The sequence below is a fragment of the Panthera onca genome, chromosome A3 (genome assembly GCF_046562875.1).
Source record: "Panthera onca isolate mPanOnc1 chromosome A3, mPanOnc1 haplotype 2, whole genome shotgun sequence".
NCBI lineage: Eukaryota > Metazoa > Chordata > Mammalia > Carnivora > Felidae > Panthera > Panthera onca.
In genome coordinates, this window is record NC_138341.1 from 125,099,451 (window position 1) to 125,125,462 (window position 26,012).

At 44.8% G+C, this 26,012-nt stretch overlaps 1 protein-coding gene across 1 annotated transcript in view; it reads left to right on the top strand.

The window, feature by feature from the left end:
- DNTTIP1 (deoxynucleotidyltransferase terminal interacting protein 1) overlaps positions 1–25,980 on the top strand; it is a 26,941-nt gene extending 961 nt beyond the window's left edge. The window contains exons 3-13 of the mRNA XM_060619387.2: positions 2,218–2,314; positions 9,398–9,496; positions 15,900–15,968; positions 16,190–16,246; positions 16,507–16,565; positions 17,433–17,478; positions 19,712–19,770; positions 19,873–19,933; positions 23,636–23,707; positions 25,443–25,498; positions 25,610–25,980. Coding sequence (XP_060475370.1) covers positions 2,218–2,314; positions 9,398–9,496; positions 15,900–15,968; positions 16,190–16,246; positions 16,507–16,565; positions 17,433–17,478; positions 19,712–19,770; positions 19,873–19,933; positions 23,636–23,707; positions 25,443–25,498; positions 25,610–25,748 — 814 coding nt within the window. The 3' untranslated portion in view covers positions 25,749–25,980. The remainder of the gene's footprint in view (positions 1–2,217; positions 2,315–9,397; positions 9,497–15,899; positions 15,969–16,189; positions 16,247–16,506; positions 16,566–17,432; positions 17,479–19,711; positions 19,771–19,872; positions 19,934–23,635; positions 23,708–25,442; positions 25,499–25,609) is intronic.
- The last annotated feature ends 32 nt before the right edge of the window (positions 25,981–26,012 follow it).

Sequence of the window (26,012 nt, forward strand, 5' to 3'; positions counted from 1 at the left end):
AGATCCCTAACACTCACTGGCTCTGTGGTTGAGGGCTATAAAGAGATCCAGAGGGACGCCTGGGTGGCCCAGTCGGTTAAGCGTCCAACTTCGGCTCAGGTCATGATCTCATAGTTCATGGGTTCCAGCCCCTCATTGGGCTCTGTGCTGACAGCTCGGAGCGTAGAGCTTGCTTTGGATTCTGTGCCTCTCTCTCTGCCCGTCCCCTACTTACTCTCTCTCTCTCTCTCTCTCTCAAAAATAAATAAACATTAAAAAATTTAATGAATATACTGCTAAAAAGAAAGAATAGCATGGAGGTTCAGAAAAAAGGGGGGCTAGTAGTATTTATCTCCGTGAAGGGAGAGAGTACAAGATAGGCCTATAGGATGTGGCTTATATTTCTTGACTTGGGTAGTGATTAAATGGATGTTCACTAAAACTATTTGTTAAAGCATACAGATTTTGTATTTCATAAAACACTTTAAGAATAATGCTCATTCGGGGCGCCTGGGTGGCTTAGTAGGTTGAGCGTCCGACTTGGGCTCAGGTCATGATCTTGCGGTCTGTGAGTTCGAGCCCTGCATCAGGCTCTGTGCTGACAGCTCAGAGCCTGGAGCCTGCTTCAGATTCTGTGTCTCCCTCTCTCTCTGCCCCTCCCCCGCTCATGCTCTGTCTCTCTCTGTCAAAAATAAATAAAACATTTAAAAAAAAAGAAGAAGAATGCTCATTTCATGGGCAAAAGACATGAATGTCTTCTCCAAAGAAGACATCCAGATGGCCAATCGACACATGAAAAAATGCTCCACATCACTCATCATCAGGCAAATACAAATCAAAACCACAATGAGATACCACCTCACACTTGTCAGAATGGCTAACATTAACAACTCAGGCAACAACAGATGTTGGCAAGGATGCAGAGAAAGAGGATCTCTTTTGCACTACTGGTGGGAATGCAAACTGGTGCCGCCACTCTGGAAAACAGTATGGAGGTTCCTCAAAAAATTAAAAATAGAACTACCCCATGACCCAGCAATTGCACTACTAGGCATTTATCCAAGGGATACAGGTGTGCTTTTTCGAAGGGGCACATGCACCCCAATGTTTATAGCAGCACTATCAACAATAGCCAAAGTATGGAAAGAGCTCAAATATCCATCGATGGATAAATGGATAAAGAAGATGCAGTATATATATATATATATATATATATATATATATATACACATACACATACACACACACAATGGAGTATTACTCAGCAATAAAAAAGAATGAAATCTTTTGCAACTACGTGGATGGAACTAGAGGGTATTATGCTAAGTGAAATTAGTCAGAGGAAGAAATATCATATGAGGAATTTAAGATACAAAACATGAAAATAAGGGAAGGGAAGCAAAAATAATATAAAAACAGGAAGGGGGACAAAACATAAGAGACTCTTAAATACAGAGAGCAAACAGGGTTGCTGGAGGGGTTGTGGGAAGGGGGATGGGCTAAATGGGTAAGGGGCATTAAGGAACCTACTCCTGAAATCATTGTTGCACTATACGCTAACTAACTTGGGTGTAAATTAAAAAAATAATTTTTTTAGAAAAGTAATGCTCATTTCACAGGTTATTATGAAAATGGAATAAAGCCATACATCTATGTAGTGCATACTACATCTGGGCACATAGCTTGTTTTCAGTAGAAGCTATCTATTATTCTCATTAAAGGAGTTTGTGTCAGGGGCGCCTGGGTGGCTCAGTTGGTTGAGCGTTCGACTTCAGCTCAGGTCATGATCTCATGGTTCGTGGGTTCGAGCCCCACGTCAGGCTCTGTGCTGACAGCTCAGAGCCTGGAGCCTATTTCGGATTCTGTGTCTCCCTCTCTCTCTGCCCCTCCCCTGTTCATGCTCTGTCTCTGTCTCAAGAATAAATAAACATAGGGGCACCTGGGTGGCTCAGTCAGTTGAGCGTCCAACTTCAGCTCAGGTCATGATTTCATGGTTCGTGGGTTCGAGCCCCGCGTCAGGCTCTGCACTGACAGCTCAGAGCCTGGAGCCTGCTTCTGATTCTGTGTCTCCCTCTCTCTCTGCCCCTCCCTCACTCATGCTCTGTCTCAGAAATAAATAAACATTAAAAAAAATTTTTTTTTAATAAATAAAAGAGTTTGTGTCAATAATTGTCTGGGTAGACCAGGAAAGATATGTTTGGGACGTAATCCCTAACTATGTCTCCCTCCTGAATGCAGTTTCACAGATCCTGCTATCTCCATGGACCTCCTCCGAGCTGTTCTCCAGCCTAGCATCAATGAGGAGATCCAGACTGTCTTCAACAAGTACATGAAGGTGAGAGGGACACAGCAGTAAAAAATTAAGAAGGACAAAGATTCACGGACAGGTCTTTCCTGCATCACAATCCCCCTGGCTCTCTCTAGTGCACAGATGTGTAAAGGTTTCCTATTCTGAATCCCTGAGAACTTTTCTCCCCTCTTTGGGGGGTAATTTGAATACCTCTTTGTCAAGTCATTATGAGCATAAAATGATTTAAGTGTAATATGCTCAGCACTGTGTTTCGAACAAGTGTTTTTATTTGTTTAGTAGTATCACCATTATTATTATTTAAAATTCCTTTTGGGGCACCTGGGTGGTTCATTTGGTTAAGCATGCAACTCTTGGTTTTGGCTTAGGTCATGATCTCATGGTTCATAAGTTCAAGCCTCACGTCAGGCTCCGCATTGATGGTGCAGAGCCTGCTTGGGATTCTCTGTCTCCCTGTTTCTCTGCTCCTCCCCCCCTCCCTCCATCTCTAAATTAATTAAAATTTTAAAAATTCCTTTCTAGACCTAGAAATAAACGTCTACATGACTCTACCTGATTGTCCCATAGATATTTCAAACTCAGCATATTGAGAACTGAACTGTTTTTCTTCCTAAACCTTTTCCTCTTCTTGTATTTGTTTAATCATTCGAGAAGTATTTACTGAGAACCCACCATAATAGCAGGCACTGTTCAAGGCACTGAGGATGTAGCAATGACCAAAATGACAGTGTCCTTGTTCTCTTTAAACTGATATGTACTGCATTAGGAACACCAGAGAGAAGGGGGAGAGTGACCAGTGGGGAGCAGTTCTAGTTCATAGAGTGTATCTAGGAAAGCCACACGTGAGCAGAGACTTGAATAAAGTGAGGAAAATACAAGCTATGTGGACACATCAGGGAAAAGCAGTCCAGGTAGAGGGAACAAGGGCAAAATCCCTGAGGCACGAGTGTGCTTGGCAGATTCAAAGCAACAAAGTCAGGGCCCCTGGCTGGCTCAGAAGAGAAGGCTGGCTGGCAACTCTTGATCTCAGGGTCATGAGTTCAAGCTCCATGTTGGGTGTAGACATTAATTAAATAAAACTTTGGAAAAAAAAAAAAAAAGCAACAAAGTTGCCTGTGTGGCTAGAACCAACTGAGCCAGTAGGAGGGTAATGAGAGGTAATAAGAGAGGAAATAGGGGCCCAGTTCATACAGAATCTTTGAGGCCACAGTAAGGACTTTGGGGTTTACTCTGAGTAAAATAGAAGTTCTTGGAGAGTTTTGAGCAGAGTACTTATCTGAATTTTTTTTTAATTTTTTTAATGTTTATTCATTATTGAGAGACAGGGAGACACAGAGCGTGAGCCAAGGGAGGGGCAAAGAGAGAGGGAGACACAGAATCTGAAGCAAATTCCAGGCTCTGAGCTGTCAGCACAGAGCCCGACGCAGGGCTCGAACTCACAAACGATGAGATCATGACCTGAGCTGAAGTCAGATGCTTAACCGATTGAACCACCCAGGCACCCCTGATCTGAATATTTTTAAAGGGTCACTCTGATGTGAAAAGAAGCAGCTGCAGGACGACCAGTTAGGAGGCTTGAGATGATAGTGGCTTGAGTGTTAACGGTAAAGGTGTTGGGAGTCGGATTCCATGTGCATTTTTTTAAAGTTTTTATTTATTTTGAGAGAGAGCCCATGAGCACACACACGTGCTTGTGCATGAGTGGGGGGTGAGGAGAGTGGAGGCAGAGAGAGGGAGAGAGAATCCCAAGCAGGCTTAGCTGTGTCAGCACAGAGCCCAACGTGGGGCTTAATCCCACAAACCACGAGACTGACCTGAGCCGAAATCAAGTCAGATGCTTAACTGACTGAGCCACCCAGGCACCCCAGATTCTGTGTGTATTTTATTTTATTTTATTCTATTGTATTCTATTCTATTCTATTCTATTCTAGTGTGTATTTTAAAGGTGCCAACAAGATTTGCTGACAATTCAGATGTGCGGGGTAAAAGAGCAGAAGTAAACAATTTCTGAGTTATCTGCCCTGGGCAGCTATGAAAATAGCATTGCCACTGACTTACTATGAGGAAAGCAGGAACGAGCGAGGGAATCGGGAGCTCAGTTTTGGAGCTAGTGTGAAGTTTGAATGGGTCAACCATTCAGTTAGAAACTGGAAACCAAGAACTCTGCCTTTCCTTCACCTTCCCCATCCAGTCACGGAGTCGTGTACCTTCCACTTCATCATCCGTCACACATGCCTTCATCATCCGTCTTCTTCCTTGCCTCTGCCTTGGTTCAGGCTTTCATCTTCTCTCACCCAGGCTCTAGCTGTAACTGCCGCTCTTTCAACTCACCTTCCATACAGCTGCCAGTGACATCTAAGGTGTAAATCTAAGGGTGTCACTTCCCTATTTAAAATCCCTCGGTGACTTTCCATTGCCTTCTGGGTAAAATCGAGATTCCTTAACATGGCATATATGGCCCACTGTGATCAGACCCCAGCCACACCTCCCCATATACCCGGTTATTACTACCCCCAAATGTTGCATGTTCCAGAATGCACCATGTATTCTCATGCCTGCACACGTTTACATATGCAGAAGTAAAGAGGTTAATCCACTAGGAAAAGACTAGGCCAGGAGTCAGTCCAGGATTGCCAGTCTCCAAAGCCCTTTCCTTATCATTTCCCAATAGTGGATACCGTGATTCAAGAACTTTCTCTCCTGGACAAATGCTGGATGAACACAATTTGTGGCTCTGCGCTCCCTTCTTATGTAGTCTGTCGAGATACCTCCTTATTGGGGCACTTGGGTGGCTTAGTCGGTTAAGCGTCCGACTCTTGATTTCAGCTCGAGTCATGATCTCATGGTTTGTGTTATCGAGCCCCACATCCAGCTCTGGGCTAACAGCACAGAGCCTGCTTGGAATTCTTTCTCTTCCTCTCTTTCTGCTCCACCCCCTGCCCCCCCCCCCATTCTCTCTCTCCCTCTCTCTCTCTCTGCTCCTCCCCCACCTCGTGCTCTCTGTCTCACAAAATAAATTAATAAACTTAAAAAATGTATATCTGCTTATCACCCTTGTTTTCAGATAAGAGACTTGATTATATCACTGCTTCAGATAAGTTCACACTGTTGATTGACCTCTTCTGTCTATCCATTGTTTTAAAAATGTTTAGGGTAGTAACTTCTAGCCACGACTGATCTTATCTGAGACATTGTTCATCTGTTCATCGTTATTGATCTGTGTGATGACTAAATGCATCCCTCTTTTTAAAAGAAATATCCTAATAATATAGTTCATAAAATAGACTGATGGATGGACAAAGGGATGAATAAATAGATATGTTATAGCAAATGTAACACAATGTTAATTATAGACTCGACATGGTAGATGTTAGCTAGTCACTGATTGAATAATTGTTTCAATTTTACGTTTGAAGTTTTTCATAAGAAAATATTGGGAAAAAAATAATACAAATATTTTGAAAAGTAAAAACCTAAAGTCACTTAAACCTCCCAGAGATACCAAACTGTTAACAGTGACTACGTAGTCTCCCATACTTATTTGTGTGTGTGTGTGTGTGTGTGTGTGTGTGTGTGCGTGCGCACACCCATGTTCAAAAACTATGTGGCATCATTTTACACACACTGTTCTGCAACTCAGTATTTTCATTTAACGATATAATTTGGTCCTGTTTTTAGGTCAGTACATAATAGCTCACCCTGATTCTTTTTCTTTTTCTTCTTTTTTTTCTTTTTTTTCTTTTTTTTCTTTTTGTTAAGTAATCCCAGTGCCTACCTTGGGTCTTGAACTCACGACCCTGAAGTCAAGAGTCACGTGCTCTACTGCCTGAGTCAGCCAGGCGCCCCGTCGCCCTGATACCTTTTTTTTTTTTTCTAAGTTTATTTATTTATTTTGACAGGGAGAGAGAGAGAATCCCAGGCAGGCTCCCCACTGTCAGCGAGGTGAAATCCCACAAACCGTGTGATCATGACCTGAGCCGAAATCAAGTCGGCGGCTGCCTAACCCAACTGAGCCACCCAGGTGCCCCACCTGATTCTTTTATAATAGTTGCAGAATAGTATATTGTATGGATGTACCACAACTAGATAGTCTCAAGAACATTCAGATTATTTCAAATTTTTATCTATTACAAACAGTGCTACACTGAACACTTTGAGTGTACATCTTTATTCGCTTGTGAGAGTTTTTCTGGAGGATAAATTTCTAGCGATGGAATTGGTGGATAGAAAGGAAAACATTTTTTGCCCCGAGAAAAATTTCTCTCCAGAGGGTTGTACAATTTTGTATTTCTCCCAGCAGCATTTGCGAACACCTTATTCAGGACCAAATTTCATTCTCAGGTCCAGAGATCACTTACAGTCACCCCTGTATATTCATCACACTGCCATCTCCCCTGCTGGCTGTAAAGAATCCAGACTGTTTTAACTAGCTTTCACTTAGCCAATACTCAACACTGAATACCAACATTAATCTCTAGTTCTTAGGGTTTTGTTCTAAAGTGAAACTGTGACCATTCATTTAATTTGGCCTGAAGAATTTTCCTCTTCATCTCGTGAGATTTCTAATCCACACTTTCTCACTCTTTTCCTTGGCTGGACATTAATAATATCAGGCATTTGGCCTTGCCAAATATAAAATGTGAGTGCCTGGGTGACTCAGTTGGTTAAGCATCTGACTCTTGATTTCAGCTCAGGTCATGATCTCACCATTGATGATTTTGAGCCCCACATAGACTCCATGCTGACAGTGTGGAGACTGCTTAGGATTTTCTCTCCCTCCTGTTCTCTGTCTCTCAAAATAAATAAAATAAACTCAAAAAGCAGGGGGGGGGGGGGGGCACCTGGGTGATTCAGTCGGTTAAGCACCCAACTTTGGCTCAGGTCATGATCTCATGGTTCATGGGTTCGAGCCCAGCACCAGGCTCTGTGCTGACAGCTCAGAGGCTGGAGCCTTCTTCGAATTCTGTGTCTCCCTCTCTCTCTGCCCCTCCCCTGCTCATTTTCTCTCAAAAATAAACAAACATTAAAAAAAAAAAATAGCTGAATACAGATACTGATAGATTCATTTTTCAAAAATTATTTTAAATAAAATAAAATGAAAGTATATCTCCTTGAGGGTGCCTGGCTGACTCAGTAGAGCACATGACTCTTAATCTCAAGGCCCCCAAGTTGGGGGGCACGGAGCCTACTTAAAATTAAAAAAAAAATTTTTTTAACATTTATTCATTTTTGAGAGACAGAGACAGAGTGCAAGTGGGGGAGGGGCAGAGAGAGAGGGAATCACAGAATCCGAAGCAGGCTCCAGGCTCTGAGCTGTCAGCAAAGAGCCCAACACAGGGCTCGAACTCATGAATTGCGAGATCATGACCTGAAGTCGGACGCTCAACTGACTGAGCCACCCAGGTGCCCCAAGCCTACTTAAAATAAAAAAAAAGAAGAAAAGAAAGAAAGTACGTTCCCACGGTAGGAGCAGTGATTATAGATGCCAGCATTTTTCTGTAACACTCTTTTAGGACACAGCTTGGACTCTTACTGTGAATGTGTTCTCTCAGTGACTCCATCTGAGGCCGCTCATCACCTGTCCCTCAGTGTTTTCAGGCTCCAGCTCTCCCTCTTCCCCCATAGAGGAACCTTCTGCCTTCCCTTTCCCCAGCTGATTGGGACTTCTGGTGTCCTGGGGCCCTGGCCAGGTCTCATGCTGTCCATCCCACACATTTCTTTCAGATAGGGCAAAAAATTCAATGAGGACCTTCTACGTTCGGGATCTTTCCTGGCCTGGGCTGTTCCTCTTTTCCTATACAAAGTAATACAGGTACATTGTAAAAATTGAGAGACTATAGATAAGCAAAAAAAAAAAAAAAAAGAAAGAACAGTCATCCATAATATCACCACTGTTACTTTAATAAAATTTTTATAGTTCTTTTGTCTGTGTTTGCTTTGTGCTGTTTTACATAAATAGACTCACTCTGTACGAAACTGCTTGATGCCTTGCTCCCTTCACTTAGCAACATGTCTTGAATGCCTTGTCATGTCAAAAATATATTCTCGGGGCGCCTGGGTGGCTCAGTTGGTTAAGCGTCTCACTTCGGCTCAGGTCATGATCTCATGTTTCGTGAGTTTGAGCCCCACATCAGGCTCTGTGTTGACAGCTCAGAGCCTGGGGCCTGCTTCCGATTCTGTTTCCCTCTCTCTCTCTCTGCCCCTCCCCTGTTTGCTCTCTTTCTCAAAAGGAAAGGAAAGGGATTGTTTTTTTAATTTTAGAAACAGCAGTAGAGGGGAACAGAGGGGGGGAGAGAGAGAATCTTTTTTTTCTTTTCTAAGTTTATTTATTTATTTTGAGAGAGAAGAGACAGTGTGAGCAGGGGAGAGGCAGAGAGAGGGTCCCTGAGAGAGAATCCCAAGCAGGCTCCACATTGTCAGTACAGAGCCCGATGCAGGGCTCGAACTCACCAGCATGAGATCATGACCTGAGCTGAAACCAAGAGTCAACACGCTTAACTGACTGAGCCACTCAGGCGCCCCTTTTCTTACTGTGGTTTTTAATATTTGCACACTACTTCCTGGTATGGATATACCACAATTTATTTGAGCAATAATTGGACATTTAAGTTATTCTTTGGTTTTGTACTGCTTACACATTAATGCTGTAATGACCATCCTTTGGGCATCTCCATGATTATTTCCCTCCTTAAGAGAGAATAAAGTGAGGAACCTAGGATTTGACTCTAAATCTGTCTGATCTTGGGGCTCCTGGGTGGCTCAGTTGGTTAAGCGTTCAACTTTGGCTCAGGTCATGATCTCATGGTTCGTGAGTTCGAACCCCACATCAGGCTCTGTGCTGACAGCTCGGAACCTGGAACCTGTTTCGGATTCTGTGTCTCCCGCTCTGTCTGCCCTTCCCCCACTCGCGCTCTATCTCCCTCTGTCTCAAAAATAAACATTTTAAAAAAAATTTTTTAATAAATCTGTCTGATCTCAAAGCCACATTCATAATCCCTTTCCCTTCTGTATGAGGGTAAGACAAAAGCTTCTCTTTTATATTCCATTTCCTTCAAGTTGATGCAAATTAGCAGGTCTTCTGACCTTGTCCTCTGTTCTGCTTCCCCCTAGTTCTTCCAGAAGGCAGCACTGAATGTGAGAGACAATGTGGGGGAAGAAGTGGACGCAGAGCAGCTGATCCAGGAGGCCTGTCGGAGCTGCCTGGAGCAGGTGAGACCAAAGGGGCAAGAGATGTAGGCACAGGGTTAGTCCTTGGGGCTCTATTAAGAAATGTGATCACTTCGTTCATGGTATTTGGGGGAGCGGGGGGTGTGGTGCCTGACAAGCCACTAATATCCATCTAGGGCTTAGAGCTGCTGCTGGCAGAGAGGAGGGAAGTGGCTCCCATGTGCCAGGCTCTGTGATAGATACTTTCACATGTATTAGTTCATTGACATCCCAGAAAGCATATTTTCATCCCTAGTTTACAGAAGAAGAAACTGTGGTTCAGGATAAGCAAGAGTTAGAATAGCTAAGGACTGTCTCACCTCTGCAAATACTTGGTGACTTAACTCTTCAAGTAGTTACAGCCCCTTTTGGCATCATGGAGACTGTCACCCTTTCTGCCTCTCAGGGTGTGGTCAGGAGGCATGACATCAGGTCTATAAATATGGCTGTGTTCCCAAGATAGAAGTGAACCTGTTTGCATGTGTCAGCTGTTCTTACTAATAGGAATTGTCAGCATCACCCGGATTTTGTGCTCGACTGTGAAACCACTAGGTATCAGAGATGGAAATTTTTTCATACTCAGAGGCACAGAGGCTAGTTTGAGCTTAGTCGTGTGAGGACGATTCTCAGACATGAGAGAGTGATGTCTTCTGGGTGCTTGGCTGGCCAGCTGCTCAGGCACAGCCTCAGAAAAGAGCAAGACCAGGGCCGGAGCCTCAGCCTCAGCCTCGAGAGGACAAGATTCCATCCACCAGTGCAGTGAAAGCTGATCTGCTTCTCATGGTCTGTCACATTTAAGCTAGCCAAACTCCCAGGAGGCCAATTCATTAATTCACTCTGGGTCTGTAGTATATAATCAGTTGTAACGTCTGCTGGTAATAAAACCTGGCAGTTTGCTAACGTTACTATAAGTTTGAACCAAATCAAGATTAAATTAATAAACCTTCAGTCTCAGTTGCATCCCAGAATGCTTTTTTCTTTTTAAGTTGATTTATTTGGGGAGGGGGAAGGGGCAGAGAGAGAGAGGGAGAATCCCAAGCAGGCTCAGAGCCTGATGTGGGGCTTGAACTCTCAAACCATGAGTTCATGACCTAAGCCGAAGTCGGACGTTTAACCAAGTAAGCCACCCAGGTGCCCCCTAGAATGCTTTTTTTTTAGTTTATTTTTCGCTTCAGGTAATATGTATTGAGAGCCCACTGTGTGCCATTTCTGTGCCATGCCCCGACAGCACTGTGCCAGATGGACATGGTCCTTACCCCCAGATCCCTGATGTTACTCCAGTAATCATACAATAGACCTAGGATTACAAACTGTTCGAAGTGCTGTGAGTGTGGGAGGCCATGAGAGAGTACACTACAAGGTAAGGGAGTGGAGTACATCTAAGGGATGGAAAGCAGGCAGGGTTGCTGATTTTCAGAGGGTGGAGAAAATACTCGATGAGGTCGGAAGGGTAAGCAGAGGCCAAATCAAGCAGAGCACTGCAAACTGAATTGTACTATGGTGTTTTAAGCAAAAGAGCCGCCTAATGAGATTTGCATTTTGAAAGATCACTCTGGCTGCCAAGAGGAGATTGGAAGGGAAATGTGTGAAACTATGCCTGAGTCCCCATGAAAGATGAGATTAAAGTGAACTGGGCATAGTCTGTACTCCACGAATGGTTTCACCTTTCCAGTCTCCTGAATCCCCATGTCCACCTTGTGGACTCCCCCCTTGCTGGGATTGATGGGACTGGGAAGCTAGCATGTGGAACTGAAGGTATATGATCAGAGCACAGGAATTAGAGCACAGGAAGGTAGAAAGCCCAAAGTCCATCTTGAAACCAGACGAATCAAGAAACTTTGCACAAGTCTTTTGACCTTTCTGTTCCTCAGTTTCCTTATTCCTAAAATTAGGAGTAAGAATCCCACCCCCCTACCCCCAAGGTTTGCTGTAAGGATTAAATGAGAAAATATACATACACTACTGACGCAGAACATACTAGATATTAAATACATGGGAGTTCTATCCATAATTACAACACTCGCCTGCCTTAGGGACCCCTGGCTGGCTCAGTCAGTAGAGTGTGCGAGTCTTGATCTTGGGGTTATGGGTTCAAGCCCCACGTTGGGTGTAGAGATTACTTTAAAAAATAATAAAATCTTAAAAAAATAAAAATAATAAATGTAAGGGGCACCTGGGTGGCTCGGTTAAGCATCCGACTTCAGCTCAGCTCATGATCTCATGGTTTGTGAGTTCGAGCCCGTCTCGGTCTCTGTGCTGACATCTCAGAGCCTGGAGCCTGCTTCAGATTCTGTCTCCCTCTCTCTCTGCCCCTCCCCTGCTCATGCTCTCTCTCTGTGTCTCAAAAACTGAATAAACATTAAAAACATTTTTAAAAAAATAGTAAATGTAATACACAACTGCCTTACAACAGAACCTAGTTTTTGGTGGCCAGGTACTCGGAAGTTCTTTGGGGTCCCCTTGTCTAAACTGCACGCAGAACTTCATTACATGCAAAGATTCTTCACATTGGACATGATATAATTAGAGTAGGGTTTTTAGTTTGTTTGGGTTAAGACTTGATTTGCCTGTTTGCACTTCTGTTACCGACATTTACCATCTCAGTCATGTTCCCTAATCTCCTTAGCTATCCCTTTATGGCGATTTCTTAGGGAGAAATGGCTGATCTTAGCAATAGCCCGTTGCCTTGCATTTTTTGTGTCCTTCATTTTATTTTGCACAGCAGTTGTTTTTATTTGTTCATTCTATTTATGCAAGTAATATACATCCATTAACAATTTGGCATAGTAGTTAAGAAGGCAGGCTTTTTCTTGATTTACACCATCCAGATATGAGTGCTGGCTGGACTCACTGTGTGACTTTAGGCAAGTTACCTCACCTCACTGAATCTCCATTTTCTCATCTGCAAAGTGAGTAGAGAGGTGCTACCTCATAGGATTGTTGTGAGGTTTAAATGTGGTGGTACTCTGAAAACATTTCAGTCAGCAACCAAGACTCAGTAAATGTTACCTGCTGCTGGTTTATGTTAAAATTAGAATAAATTATGAGGAAGAAAATTCAAATTCCTCCTGATCTCCCTACCAGCAGTAACTCATATTAACATTTTGGTGCCTTTTCTTCTTCTCCCTATGTATGTTTTCACCTATGTGTGTTCACTCATGGGGGCACGGGGAATGCAGTGAGGAACAAAAACAGACCACCCTTGAGCCCGCGGTCTCCTTCATCTGCCACCCTGTTCCCTCTTAGAGCTAGACTTTGGGAAAGGAGGCTGTCACTGGCTCCACTTTGCACCTGCTGTTCATTCTTTCACTCACTTTGTTTCGGTGCCATTCCTCACCACTTCACCAAAACCCCTCCCAGCTCAGGGTCCCCAGTAACCTCCATGTTGTCAGATCCTCTGGACCCGAAGTGTCCTCAGTTTACTTCTTGGTAGCGTTTGTGCCAGGGGGTCATTTCATGTTTCTTCGAACACTCCTCTCCAGTGCCTTGACTTTGCGTCCGCTCCTCCTCGGCTTCCTGGACCAGCTCACCTTCTCTACCTGCCCTCTTAACCATTGGTGCGTTCGTGAATTCAGTCCTCAGACCCCTTCTCTTCTGCGGCTCACTCTCATTCTAGGTGATTCCCTCCAGTCCTGTGGCTTTGAAGCAGTTTAACTGCTGATGATTCTCAAATGTGTATCTGAGCCCGGAGCTGCCTCCCCCCTTGCCTTCTTCCGGTCCACTCTCACGGCAGCCAGACCTTTCTCTTTAAAGATGAACCAGATTGCGTTGCTCTCCTCTTTAAAGCCCAGTGACTTCCCACCGCAGGCAGAGTAAAACCCTGATGCCTTAACGTGATCCACAGAGCCCTCCCTACCTGCACTAGCTCCGTTAACTTCATCTCATCCCACCACTCCCTCGCTGGCTATCTTCTAGCTGTACTGGAGTCCTTTCTGCTTCTCCAGTACACCAAGCTCACCACCTTGGCACCTGCTGTTCTCACTGCCCAGCATGTTCTATCCTTAACTCTTTATATAGGTGCCTCCTTTTCTTCAGCTTTGGCTCAAATATTGCCTCATCAGAGAGGCCTTTCCTGGCCACTCCATCTAAAGTAGCACCCCATCTCACTCCTTTCCTCACCTCCAGTTAATCTCTGTCACCTTACTTGTTTATTTCTACCATTTATTTCAATATGAAATTATTAATAGTTCGTGCACCTACTTCCTGTCTCCCTTTCCACCCCCACCTCTGCTAAAAGCTTGAGCTTTGCAAGAGTTGAGGCCTGATCTTGTCCGCTGCGGTATTCCCAGCCTGAGACTATGACTCGTAATATGTGTACACAAAGTGTTGAGTGATTGCGTGAGTGAGTGAGTGAGTGAGTGAGTGAATGAATGAATGAATGAATGAGGAAACAAAGGAACAAATGGCAAATGAACAGGCAGGGTTCCTGCTCTCATAAAACTGACAGCCTGGTTAGGGCAGACAGGTATGAATTAAATTACCACAAAATATGCACATAATTTCACATGGAGACTTATGCACCCTACACTGCAGCGTTTGGAGGAGGTCATGAGTTCAGACTTAGCAGATTTGGGGACCTCAGCGCATAGACATCAGACAGACTGTTGTATAAATCTGTAGCTCAAAGGAGAAGCCACAGCTGAAGAGAAAAAATCATAGTGTGTCAACTCTACTCAAAAATTTTTTTTTAAATTATGGTGTCGTCACTTTATAGATGTTAAGTGGAGCTGTGAACATGATGAGAGTAGTTAGAATACCAAATGGAAGAAGATAGAATGAACCAGATTGCGGAAGATGAGCCAGCAGAAAAGGCTGAGAGACAGTGGCCACACAAGTAGGAGGAAAACCAGGGAAGTGTGGCCACAGGAGCCTGTAGGAAAGAGTTTCCAGAAGAGGGGAGTGCCCAGGCCTGTCAAATGCCGCTCACATGAACACAGGTGTTCACATGACTATAGGGCTCCTCACTCACCCCTCTGTCCTCTGCCCATTATTTGCCAGGCCATCTTTTTCTTCACACGGGCCAAGTCTGTTCCCACCTTGGTGCTCTTGCACTCTTCCCTGCTGCTGACATGCTTCCCCTCAGCTTTTCTTCTAACTGCTGCCTCCTCTTCCTCCTCCCCCTCTCCCTCTTCCTCCTCCTCCTGCCCAGCCCAGAAGGCTGCCTTCGCCGAACAGCCTCCCCTCTGCTAATTGTCTGTCACATCTGCCTGGACTTTTTTTCTCCAGAGCATTTATCATGATCTGAAATTACCTTGTTTGTATGTTTGTTGATTTCCTTACTTCCAGATTGCCCACAGAGTGTGAGCTCCACAAGAGCAGTGACTTTGCAGGTGCTATTTATTTACTACTATGTCCCCAGCACGTCTATACTTGGTGCCAAATATTTATTAAATGAAAAGCAGTGGCTTATGAAGTAATATGTATTGTATTAATGCATTTAGTTAGGAAAAATATATAGTATATATTTACAAGGAAAAGAGTAATGAGGAATTTACATTGAAATATTAACAGTAGCCTGTGCATATGGGAAATTTCAAGTTTGATTTTTTTTTTTTTTTTTACATAGTTTTCTAATTTTTCATCAATGATCATTAATTACAGTTGACCCTTGAACAGGCAGGGATGAGAGGCGCCAATTTCCTGTGGTAGAAAATGCACATATAAACTTGTTTTTAGAAGTAATCTCAGGGCACCTGAGTGGCTCAGTCGGTTAAACATCCGACTTCGGCTCAGGTCATGATCTCACAGCTTGTGAGTTCGAGCCCCACATGGACTTTCTGCTGTCCACGTGGATCCAGCTTCAGATCTTCTGTGTTCCCCTCTCTCTGCCCCTCCCCCACTCATATTCTCTGTCCCTCTCTCTCTTTGCAAAAATAGATAAAACATTTTTTTAAAAATTTTTTAAGTAATCTCTGCACCCAACATGAGCTCGAACTCACTACCCTGAGATCAAGAGTCCCACACTCTACCAACTGAGCCAGTCAGATGCCCCCACATATTATAAACTTTGACTCCAAAAACTTAACTACTAACACCTTTATTGACTGAAACCTTACCAATAACATCAGCGGTTGATGAACACATTTTGTATGTTGTATGTTTTATATACTGTATTCTTAACAATAAAATAAGCTAAAGAAAAGAAGATGTTATTGAGAAAATTATAAGGAAAATACATTTACAGTACTGTACTGTTTTTATGGGGAAAAATCTGTGTGTAAGTAGACCTACACAATTCGAAGGGTCAACCGTACTTAATTATTTTAAAAAATAGGTCTCTGTTTATATGTATATCTTGGGGTGCCTTTGTACTGATCATGAAAAATTTTCAACCCAGTTTGGAGTTTTAACCTAGCTGTTATCCACCAAGATAATAACTGTTAACACCTTGGTCTTTTCCCTTCAGGCTAAACTACTGTTTTCAGATGGAGAAAAAGTAATACCCAGATTGACCCATGAACTTCCAGGGATAAAGGTCAGACTCACTGTGTCTGGGGTGTTGCATGGGGAGACCAATGAGGCTGGGAGGCAAGTGAACTCTGTGGGCCCAGGGAGGTTCCACGTGTTACCTGTTTATAGGACCAGGTCCAAATAGCATCATTGGGAGAGCTTCTGAAGCCTGGTCCAGGGAGGCGCTGGAGGGTGTAGTCCCAGGCTCTGGACTCTCACTGACTCCTCCCTTCCATTTTCCTCCAGCGTGGCCGACAGACAGAAGAAGAATGTGCCCATCGAGGAAGCCCCATTCCCAAAAAGGTAAACCATCTCCCCATTTTCTGGCTGGGAAAAGGCCCTACAAGTCCAGAAGAAGGTAGAGGGCCTCCTCCGTGCACCGTGGAGCCTATCTAGCATAAGAGGCAGGGCCCCTGGAGACTGTTACTCTCCCTGTTCACTCTCATTTGGTCTCTTTGGAAAACCATCTCCCACCAAGTGACCCTGGACCTGCCAGTGGCACGTCCACTGTGGGGTAGGGCTTCCCACAGGGTCAGGCCTCTGACAGCTGTTCTTTACGGCAGAGGAAGGGACGGCCTCCTGGACACATGCTGTCAAATGACCGGGCGGCTGCCGGCATGGTGTGAGTAGGGGCCAGCGGTGTGGTGAGAACGGGGAGGGAGTGGGCCTGGAGGGGGACAGGCCAGAGTTCTGCCTGCCAAAATCAGACCCAGCATTTGAGTCACCAGGGAGGAGGGTTAGTCTGGTTTGAGGGCTGGGGAAAGAAGGCAGCAAAGGGGGGGACACTGTTTTATCCTGCTTTTGCCCCAGAACTGTTCAGCCCAGCTTGATTAAATACCAGAGCTGTTTTTATTGTTAGTATATATTAAATGCTCATAAGGTGCCACAACTGGTCTAAACACCTTATGTACTTTACCTTTTCATCCTTACAGCCACCCTGTAGTGAAGGTATAGTTACTTTTGCAAGTAAGGAGACAGACTCAGAGAATTTCTGTCCAGGGTCCCACAGCTAATAATCAACAAAATTGCACTACGGTTTTTGAAGCAGCAGAATCTTTCTTTCAAACAAAACTTTACATGGAAGCCTGATAGAGCCGCACGGGTGGGGTTGGGAACAACGGGGACAGCTTGAAACCACTGGTCTAGGAGACGGAGCAGTAAAGTCATCGTACCGTAGCGTGGTCTCCCGAAGCAGCCCCGCTGCTCACAAACAGGAGAGGGAGGGCAGTTGCTGCTGTTCTCTCCTTTTCGCAGATGAGAAAACTGCAGCTCAGAGAGGTTCCCGGACTTGTCCGCGTGGCTAGGTAATATCAGAGCCAGTCCTAGAATGGCTTTTTGCCTTCGTACCTCCTCCTGTGGGTTACCAGGAGGAAAGACAGCCAGGGCCAAAGTGAGAGTATGTGAGGAACTCCCACCACCGCCAGCAGGCTCTGCTCCAGTCCTGGGCCTCACCTCGGAGAAGTCACCTTTCTTCTTTCCTTCTAATCAGATGGAAACCAAAATCCTGTGAACCAATTCGCCGAGAAGGCCCCAAGGTATGATTATGTGAGCATGGCAGTGACCACGATGCCAGGGAGACTCAGTCAAGGCTCTGGGCCCACCATGAGGGAAGGGGCGAGTGTGTGAGGTATTTGTGAATGCCATTCCAGAGCCATCCCCCAATTCCCCGACCCCTGCCCTGCATCCACGCCCCTGCTGGCCTCCCAGAAGGGTCTTAAATAGGGATTGGAGCTAAGGATACTTAACATGTGACAGGCACTGTACTAAATCTTTTGTACGGATTATGTGATTGCATTTAATCTTTTTTTTTTTTTCAAGTTTTTATTTAAATTCTAGTTAGTTAACATATAGTGTAATACTGGTTTCAGGAGTATCATTTAATCTTTATAACAATCTTATGAGATAGATTCTGTTATGCTTCTGTAGTTGAGCTTCCTTTCCTGTGAACGACCTTGTGGGAAGTAACTATTTTATCTAGTTATCTTATACACTTAATACCCTCGAACGTATGTGAAGGCTTAGAGACATGCTCAGAGTCGCATACCTGCTGAGTGGTCAACCCAAGTCTCAAAGCCAAGGTTCATTGCCACCAGAGGCTATGCTCTTAACCATTAGCCTCTGTTGCCTCCAGAACGGTTGTTTGCAAGCTCTTTTAGCAATAGAATCCTTTCTTCAAATAAAATCATGTGTGGAAGCCCAGTAAGGTACCTGAAAACTCCTCTGTCCTGGTTGAGGCTGTGTCCAGTAGAAATGTTTCACCTCCCATTGCTTCTCGGCCTTTTGGCTAAGATCAAGTGTAGAAATGTTTCACCTCCGGGGCGCCTGGGTGGCCCAGTCAGTTTAGCATCCGACTTCGGCTCAGGTCATGATCTTGTAGTTTATGGGTTCGAGCTCCATGTCAGGCTCTAAGCTGACAGCTGGAGCCCGCTTTGGATTCTGTGTCTCCCTCTCTCTCTGCCTCTCTCGTGCTCTGTCTCTCTCTCAAAAATAAATAAACATTAAAAAGAAAGAAAGAGGAAAGAAAGAAAAGAAAAGAAAGGTTCCACCTCCTGTATTACTGGCCTTCTCTGCTCTCACACTGGTGACCATGCCTTTCGTCTTAAACTCTGCTCCCTTGAGTGAAATGCTCCTGCATTTGCCTGATCTTTCTGTTCCTCCCCAGACATCCCTTCTCTCTCTCGTGAGTTCTTCAGCAATGACCCATATACATGGGCGTTCCTCAGAATTCTCTCCCTGGCCCACTCCTGCCCCCGAAGTTTCTGGGAATGATGTACTCAGGGCTCAGTATGTCCTGAAATTGCCATACCCCCTTGTTTGTCCCATACCTCCCTTTCTGGTGTAAAATTTATATACCCTGCCTGCTAGAACGCCCTGCCTGGAATTTCCATAGCATTTCAAATATCCCACATTGCAGTCAGAATCTTTCTTCATAGACCTTCTTTGACATTCTCTACTTGAGTCATCTTTCCCTCTCCCCCTCCTTCCCATCTACATCCCCTCAAGTCCTGGACAATTGTACCTCCCAAATATATCACCATTCCTCTTCCCTTCTCGTCATCCATACTGCCATCTGAGCTCAGACCCTCATCTTTCAGAAGTACGTTAGGACAGCACCCTCTAAACTACTCCCTGCCTACAGTCTTGCCACTTCCAATCCATTAGCCACATTGTGGGCAAGTGAGCTGTCTTTAAAGCAAATCTGACTCTCCCTATTTAGAGGCCTCAGTAACTCCCCGTGGCCTACAGAATAAAGTACAGACCCACAAAAAGAAGCATACCAGGGCCTCAAGCCCTCTCTGCCTCTCTCTCCAGTCTCATCAGTTGCCACTTGCTAATCTGTGCTCCCTCTCCTTTAGGTGTAACAGAATTGCTCATGGTTTCTCTAGCACGCCAAGCCCACTGTCCCCTCCTGCATTCATCCTGGTCCCTTTCTTCCTCTCCTCCGCCCTTTCAGAATTAACTTGGGAATTACCTCTGCAAGGGAGCCTTCCTGTTGCTCTCCCCCTTGGCATCCCTCATGCCCGGCCCTCATCTGTACCCCTGCCTGTCTCATGGTGGTATAATTACTACACATACGTCTGTGGTCCCCGGAGAGCAGACTGTATCTTACTCGTCTCTTTATCCCCAATATTTAGTCTAGCATATCGTCAGTACTCGGTTACTTGAATCAGCTGTTTGGAATAGTGGACAAAGATAATGGTAGGAAGAGTATTTCCATCCTGTCCACCAGGTACACCTCACCCTCACCCGCCTCTATCTTTTGCATAGTGGGACCCAGCCCGGCTGAATGAATCTACCACCTTCGTGTTGGGATCTCGAGCCAACAAGTAAGTCCAAGAGCTTTGGCGCGGAGGGAGGGGGGCAACTCCGGGGCCTGCTCCTAGGACTGCAGCTGCTGGAATCCTTACCACTCGTCTGTTCCTTTTCAGGGCCCTGGGGATGGGGGGCACCAGAGGGAGAATCTACATCAAGCACCCGCACCTCTTTAAGGTAGGTGAGTGCTAGGAGTTAGGCAGGCCTTTGCAGTGTGTGTAGATGGTTGTTGGGAGCTCTGGATGGCACAGAGAAGTTTAGAACAAATACTGATCTGGGAGTCAGGACTTCTGGGTTCTAGTCACCCCTCTGCCCTTAACCTTACCTTTTGTAATTTACTCAACAACTCTGTATCTCAATAATGACAGCAACTTTCTTTGTATGCTTATTGTGTACCAGTTTCTTGTGCTGCACTTACATTATCTCATGGAACTATCCTTTAAGATAGGGATTGCTATATTGTTTTACAAAGGGAAAACCAAAAAACAAAAAACAACCCAGAGGTAAAGAATGGCTAAGTGACTTGCCCAAAGTTATTCAGCCAGTAAGTGGTGAGTCAGGATTCCAGGCCGGGCCTGTCTTTGGTAAAGTTTGAGCTCTTTACCACTACCTTATTCAGTTGTCTATAAAATAAAGAGATTGAAGCAGGGCAGCAGTTCTAATCCTTTTCAAACAAAGGTACTTTGGTCTCTACTATTTAAGAAAATAATGGGGGAGGGGCACAAATTCCCTCACCCCCTTAAATGAATTTATGTTTTTTCAGTCACAAAAGCATCCAAATATATTACAAAGATAGTAGGGCGTGTGTGTTGAAGACAGGTGATGTTGCACCTGTGCATAAGGCTTGGTGCCCCTTGCCAGAACCACACGGCTCCTTTGGGGTCCCAGAATTACGGCTCTGTGTGCTACATTCTGTGCAAGTTCAAGTTCTCTGATGGGCAGACTTGCTTCTAGTCTTTCAGTCTTACGTCCTGGGCTCCTCAGCACCTGGACAGTATGCCTACTTGCTACCTCGTTTCCCTTTCAGTGCCTTCACTCCTGCTGTTGCGCTTGATGACCTTCCTCCCCCAGGCGTATCTCTGCCTGACTCTTCTGTAACCTCCACCTCTTCTAAAACCCCTCTAGCATTATCTCCCATGTCTGTGCTCCGGGACCTACTTGGAACTCCAGTAGCACAGTGGTTAAGAGTAGAGTTTCAGTCCAGGTTCCACCGCTTAGTAGCCAGGTGACCTTGAGCAAGTGGCTTCACATTTCCCAGTCTGTTTTGTCATCTACAAAAAGAAAATGATACAAACCAACCTTTTAGGATGAGCAGAATTAAGAGAGAGTGCAGTGAACTCCCGGAGCAATGCCTGGCACATAGCAAGGGCTCAGCAAATGTTCGTTGTAACCAGCAGACATTCTCGATTCTTAGATTAGCCATTTGCAATAAACTGCCGATCCACACTCATTACTGGTGGGTGTGATGTCTCACTGTAATCTTTCCAATCTAAGAAGTGGAGGGAAAATGTTTTTGTTGTTTTACTTTATATTCTGTTAGTGACAACGAGCATCATTTCGATGCATCCCTTTGTATTTCTTCTGTAAACTGCTTATTGAATTTTTTGCCCATTCTTGTCCTTCTGACACATTATTCAAATTTTTTTCCTTTTTAACTTTTTTTATTATAAATATATCACTCCATTCTTATTGTAAAAAGACTCAATATACAGAAGCTAATAGGGAACAAAACACAAAGTTTCCCTTCACCCTTGATTTGGAGTCTCCTCCCCTAGAGGCCACCACCACCAACATGGTAGCATCCTTCAGTTCCCGCCCTGTGCACACACATGGGAGTGTGTGTGTGTGTGTGTGTGTGTGTGTGTGTCCTTTAGTGATTTGACAATACATATGTCAGTAGCCGTAATATGTATATAAGTACATAGTGTTGTCTCCCTCTCTCTCTCTGACCCTCCCCCATTCATGCTCTGTCTCTCTCTGTCTCAAAAATAAAGGTTAAAAAAAATTTAAAAAAAAAAATAAGTACATAGTGTTCTCTGATTGTATTTTTTTTACCCCAAAATTCATTCATTGAACAAATATTTATTGAGTGCTAAACACTCTCAAGGTGCTAGATACATAGCAGTGAACAAAACAGACACAAAAAACTCCTTGCCTTCACAGAGCTAACATTCTTTTCTTTCTTTCTTTCTTTCTTTTTTAATTCTTGAGGGAGAGAGTGCGCATGTGCACAAGCACATGTGCAGGAGAGGTGCAGGGAGAGAGGGAGAGAGAGAATTCCAAGCAGGAATTCTGTGCTGTGAGCACAGAACCCAACCTGGAGCTCAAACCCACGAACTGTGAGATCATGACGTGAGCCAAGATGAAGAGTCAGATGCTTAACTGACTGAGCCACCCAGGTGTCCCACAGAGCTAACATTCAGGACCAGCAGCCATGGCTTGGGGGCCAAATCCAACCTATAGCCTATTTTTGTCCAACTCTGGTTTTTTATATTTTTAAAAAGTAATTTAAAAAAATAAAAATGAAGGATACGTGACAAAAATGTATGTGGCCAGCAAAGTTTAAAATACTTACTAGCTGGGGTGCCTGGGTGGCTCAGTCAGTTGAGCATCAGACTTTGGCTCAGGTCATGATCTCACAGTTTGTGGGTTCAAGCCCCGCATCAGGCTCTGTGCTGACTGCTTACTCAGAGCCTGGAGCCTGCTTCCGATTCTGTGTCTCCTCTCTCTGCCCCTCCACTTTGTCTCACTCTGTTTCTCAAAAATAAATAAAATGTAAAAAAAAATTAAAAAAATAAAATAAAATACTTACTAGCTGGCCCTTTAAAAAAAAAAGAAAAGAAAAAGTATGCTGACCACTATGAATCTATGGATAATATCTGAGAGATTTGTCCATGTTATTAAATTAAGTCTCCTTCATTTTATTTCTAACAGCTGTGTAGAACTTATAGACTAGATATTCCATAACTTACTTCATTACTCCGCTATTAATGGATATTTACATTTTTTCCCAGTAGTTCTGCTATTACACACAATGCTTTCCCAAATATGCCTGTGTACATGTGTGAGTGATTCTGCAGGATACATCCCTGGAAGTGAGATTGCTGGGTCAGAAAGTGCATACTTTTAAATTTTCTGATTAATATTTATGTTACTTGGGAAATGAAATAAGTATTTAAACTCAAAGAGTGGTAACGATGCAGATTTCTCTGCTTTGTCTCTATCTCAAATGTTGTGCCTGTCTTATAAAACCTACCTTTATTGAGCACTTACTGTGTCGGGTGCTATCTTTCCTACTTTTTATGCACTGTATCATTTATCCTTACCGAGCACCCGATGAGGTAAGTATGAACACCATTTCACGGATGAAGAAACCGAGTCCCAAGCAAATTACTGCCCAGGCTGACACCATCTACTAAGGGGCAGGAACCGGAATTTAAACCTAATTCCAAAACCAGGTTCTTCACCGCAGTACTATTCTGCCTCCCCCAGAGCTTGACCTGTCCTGATTTTTGTCTTAGAAAATAATGGTCACCATAACCATTCACATGTGTTATAAACTACCTCAGGTCATTTTTTAAAGAGGAGTTAAGCTCTAGAATAGTAGTCATCAGTCTGACCAGTTGCCAGAGTTCTGTGTTCTGAGAAGGGAAGGGGTAGGGATTAGAAGTGCTAAAGGTCTAGTATGGGGGTCCCGACCCCTGGCCTCCTGGGCTCAGCTCTACTTGACTGTGAAGAAGTTGGCGAGCCCTCTGACATCCACCAGGCTGAGACGAGGTCTTCTTAGTAAGAGCTACTCAGGGACCAAGAGATGGCTCTGGGACCAAATGAGAAAAGTTCCTCTCACTAGGCTAACGTCTGTGATTTCATCCCTCACAGTACGCAGCTGACCCCCAGGACAAGCACTGGCTGGCCGAGCAGCATCACATGCGGGCAACAGGAGGGAAGATGGTAAGCACTGTTCACACGTGCCATGTCAGAGACCCACCCAGCCCGGGGACCAAGGTTCCGGCCTACCTCCACGTGAGACTCAGTGAGACTCAAAGCCTAACGAATGTGGAAAGGGAGACTTGTCAGGGTGGAGAGGGCCCATTCCTTCATGCTGAAGGTCGGACTTAATCCCTGGATTCCCTTCCCACACACCACTCCCTCAGCCTCCCACATCATCCCTTGTATTTAGATTGTATTCGCTGTGCCTACAAATGTCAAGCACCAGACACACTTAACGCTACTTTCCCCTCACGTGCCCATTGACAGATTGCACTCGTGGATCACAACACTCTTCTACCAGACACAGCTATAGAATCTTCCCAACACAGTGATCCAGGCAGCACCTCTTGTCAGTAGGAGTTAGCACATGCAGTATAACTTGTTTGCCACACCTAGCAGCCCTTTCCAGAATCACCTCTGCTTAAAGAGTACTTAGCTTATATCAAGCAACAATCTTGGGGAAAATCATCGCTGTGTGTGTTCTAAAAGTAGCAGGGTTTTGTTCATCACATGCAGTGTCTCCCACCTGAGGCCTCAGTCGCACCACTGTGACTGCACCTGTTAGAACTCAGTGGCCTTGCGAACCAGTATGCCATCTCCTTTCTGGCAAGGAAAAACCATCTTCTTTTTAGTACTCTTCTTATTCCTACCCCCTGTTTAAGAAGATGTCAGGGAGCTTAGCACTGATACATAAAACGCAACATAACATAAATAAGAAATCGATGGGAAAAAGGAAGGACAGGATCTAAAGTTAAGCGATAAGCAAGACGAGCTTTATTTCTTTTTTAATTTTTATTTTTGAGAGAGAAAGCATGAGCAGGAGAGGGGCAGAGAGAGGGGGACAGAGGATCCAAAGCAGGCTCTGCACTGAGAAGTAAGCCTGATGCTGAGCTCGAGCTCACGAACCATGAGATCATGACCTGAGCCGGAGTCGGATGTTCAACCAACTGAGCCACCCAGGCGCTGCAAGACTAGCAGCTGACTTTTTTTAATTTTTTTTAATTGCTGACTTGATAAACCAGCACACTTCCATGGGTTTTCACAAATTTAGCTCTAGGCCCTTCTCAAGGACACCTCATCTGTTAGATAGTTCACAGTGCTCATAAGGTGAAAACAGATTCCTCAGGGGACACACAATCCTGACCATAAGAGCAGAAAGAACTGTCTCTCACAGAAGACTTTCTCATGTGATGGATGACATCCCCTGTATGGTGAGCTCATGAGAGGGCTCTCTCCCACTGCAGACCGTGGCATTGTGCCAAAGCTGTTCCGTAGGCCCCAGGACCACAGCAGTGTGTGCAGCTTCTCATGTTTTCCCTTTTGCCATGAAGTTCAAAACCAGATTGTCTTCGTTCTTAGAGTTAACATATGGCTTCCTCCTCCTGATTTCCTGTTTCCATATGTGTTTTGCTAGCTCTCTTGCCATTTCATTTTAAGCTACCTCAGAGGCCTTTTTTAAGAGGAAAGGGCCATAAATAAGTCACCAGTCCCACTCCCTAACCCATAAAGTTTCTATATGTGTGAAAGGTGGTCTCAGGGCGCTGTTCCCCAGTCTCTCCCTACTCAGTCTCCCCTCCTAAATTGTAAATCATGCCCCTCTCCCTTCCAGCCCTGACAGTAAGCACATGTTTAATCAAGTGTTGTTGAGTTGAATTGAATCAAAGGCAGTGACCGCTCTCCTTTGCTCCCACCTCAGGCCTACCTCCTCATTGAGGAGGACATCCGGGACCTTGCTGCCAGTGATGACTACAGGTAAAACCAGTCATCTGTCCCCTGCCTCTCCCCCCCCATCACAGTAGCCCCTTGGGGTGAGCCTGGGCCCATACCCTCCCTTGCTTCAACTCTCCTCAATGTCTGTTCCAGAGGATGCCTGGACCTGAAATTGGAGGAGCTGAAATCCTTTGTGCTACCCTCCTGGATGGTTGAAAAGATGCGAAAGTACATGGAGACACTACGGACAGAGCATGAGCATCGTGCTGTTGAAGCACCTCCTCAGACCTGAAGCCGGGTCCCCTGGCCACACTTGGCAGCCCTCCTCCCAAGGCCCTCCCCCACATGGCTGAGGCCACTGCCGGGACTGCTCCTGGATGGATCTCAGCGGCATTAAACTGTGCCTGGGCTAGTCTGTAGTGACTCATTACAGAGCACCCCCAGAATGGCACGTGGTTCTATATTTGTAAAGTTGTCGGGTTAAGAAGCAATTAAACAGTTTGTAATAAACATAGTGAGCTTGCTGTGTGGTCTGCATTGTAGGGATGGACGGATT